The following is a 2,378-nucleotide window of genomic DNA, read 5'->3' as shown; positions in this document are numbered from 1 at the left end:
AGACTCTGTGACGAGGAAATGCTGTTGGGTGGGTGAAATGAGCCGTGTGTGTCCTTGGCTAGAGGTGGGCTGCTGAGACTTGGGAAAGGGTGAGACATTTCATAGTCTGAGATGGATCCTTCTGCTCTCAGCACTGTCTGATGGCATAATACAAGAGGGTACTCCCCCTCCATCTCATGACGGTGCAAGATGGAGGGAAAAAACATCTCCCCTGACTCTGCTCTCTGCCCCAGGCAATCCTCATGTCTCACAGCACTCACTCTGTTCTCCTGGAGTGCAGCAGAAATGCTGAGGGTTTCTGACATCCCAGGACAGTGCCCAGGGGAGGTGGGAGAGCTGTAAAATACCCAAATCCTCTCCAACTGCCTTCTGCCATCCCTGTTCCATAGCAGTGAGTGTTCAGATGTTGAAAAGCCCATCTGCATTAGGTGTGGGTTCCTCAGCCAAAGGAGAACACCAGGACTGGCTCCTGCCGCCAGCCTCCCTATGAACTCCATTGACTTACTCTGTTTCCCTCCTTGGACAGGTGCCCCTGCCCAGAGGCAGCAAATGTCCAACAGCAGCTCCATCACCCACTTCCTCCTCATGGAGTTCGCAGACACACGGGAGCTGCAGCTCTTGACCTTTGGGCTCTTCCTGGGCATCTACCTGGCTGCCGTCCTGGGAAACGGACTCATCATCACTGCCATCGCTTGCGACCACCGCCTCCACACCCCCATGTACTTCTTCCTCCTCAACCTCTCCCTTATAGACCTGGGCTGCATCTCCACCACTCTCCCCAAAGCCGTGGCCAATTCCCTCTGGAACACCCAGGATATCTCTTACTTTGGCTGTGCTGTCCAGCTCTTTTTCTTTTTCTTTTTTATGTCAACAGAGTGTTCTCTCCTCACAGTCATGGCCTATGACCGCTACATTGCCATCTGCCAACCCCTGCACTACGGGACCCTCCTGGGCAGCAGAGCTTGTGTCCGCATGGCAGCAGCTGCCTGGGCCAGTGGGTTCCTCAATTCTCTCCTGCACACGGCCAATACATTTTCACTGCCCCTCTGCCAGGGCAATGCCCTGCACCAGTTCTTCTGTGAAATCCCCCACATCCTCAAGCTCTCCTGCTCACACTCCTACCGCAGGGAAGTTGGGCTGATTGTGGTTAGTGCCTCTTTAGTCTTTGGGTGTTTTGTTTTCATTGTGGTGTCCTATGTGCAGATCCTGAGGGCGGTGCTGAGGATCCCCTCTGAGCAGGGACGGCACAAAGCCTTTTCCACGTGTTTCCCTCACCTGGCCGTGGTCTCCCTCTTTCTCAGCACTGGAACATTTGCCCACCTGAAGCCCCCCTCCATCTCCTCCCCATCTCTGGACCTGGTGGTGGCAGTGTTGTACTCAGTGGTGCCTCCAGCAATGAACCCCTTCATCTACAGCATGAGGAACCAGGAGCTCAAGGATGCCCTGTGGAAACAGGCCCAATGGACGCTGTTTCACTGACAATAACCTGCTGCCCCTTCCATGCACATTGCCCAAGGCTTATCTTAGGCTGTGATTATGCTTTTTTCTCTCGTGATAATCCTGCTTGTAGATAATTTTCTGAGTTTACGCTGCTTGTTTTGAGTCTTGATCCTACTGTGTCTGACCCTTGTACAACAGTGTGTCAGGTGTGGCCTGACAGATAACAGCTCTTCAATAAAGGGCACCTCCCAAGTGCAGTGCCTGAAGGATGGACTGTTCCTCCAAAGTTGCTTCCAAGAACATGTTCAAGGAATTGGTCTTTTAATGAGTCTCTTCTCCTTGTCTTTTCAGTGCTTTTCGAGCTAAGCCGATGGTACTATTGGGTTCCACTGCACCAAATATTCTGGATTTAAAAGCGCTCTTCCTTCTGCCCAATAGAAGGGGAGACTCCCATTATCTCCTCAGTCTTCTTCATGTATGACAGGACTGATGGCATATACAGAATGTTCTGGAAATGCATTTTTTAGGGGGAGGAGAGGCAGGATTAGGGACTCGACACGTGCCCTTGCGCTGGAACAGATGGAGACTCTGAAGGTGAAACACCCTCAAAGGTCAAGTCCACCAATATAAAGCACTGAATCAATGTGTCCACGCACAAGGACGCTGCAGTGCCGAGGGAGTCAGCAGGGACTCATCAGGCACAGGGAGGGGAGAGTGGGGAGACGTAGGAGGTGCCTGAGGGAACCCCAGGGCCAGGACTGCTGTGCTGTCCTGGGGTATGGCGCTGACTGGGGAGAGCAGGGGGCAAATTCAGTAAGGGCTGGGGATGAGGCACAATATGAATTCCAGAGAAGCAGAGAGTGACCTGCCTCTTTTTCCTCGTTCCGTCGGCGCCAGCATGAGCCCCGGGGCTGATGGGCAGGCTGACCTCCTTGTCT

The 2,378-nt window shown here is 53.2% G+C and overlaps 1 protein-coding gene across 1 annotated transcript; it reads left to right on the top strand.

Annotated features, from left to right (window-relative positions):
* Window positions 1-549: 549 nt before the first annotated feature.
* Window positions 550-1,479, top strand: LOC309684429 (olfactory receptor 14J1-like; the record flags this gene model as incomplete). The annotated part of the gene is made up of 1 exon (XM_082500347.1): window positions 550-1,479. The coding sequence occupies one exon, from the start codon at window positions 550-552 to the stop codon at window positions 1,477-1,479; it is 930 nt and encodes a 309-aa protein (XP_082356473.1).
* Between the last annotated feature and the right edge of the window lie 899 nt (window positions 1,480-2,378).

The sequence above is a fragment of the Vanellus vanellus genome (assembly GCF_965231255.1).
Source record: "Vanellus vanellus genome assembly, contig: HAP1_SCAFFOLD_70, whole genome shotgun sequence".
Lineage (NCBI taxonomy): Eukaryota > Metazoa > Chordata > Aves > Charadriiformes > Charadriidae > Vanellus > Vanellus vanellus.
This window is presented reverse-complemented; position numbering and strand designations above follow the sequence as displayed.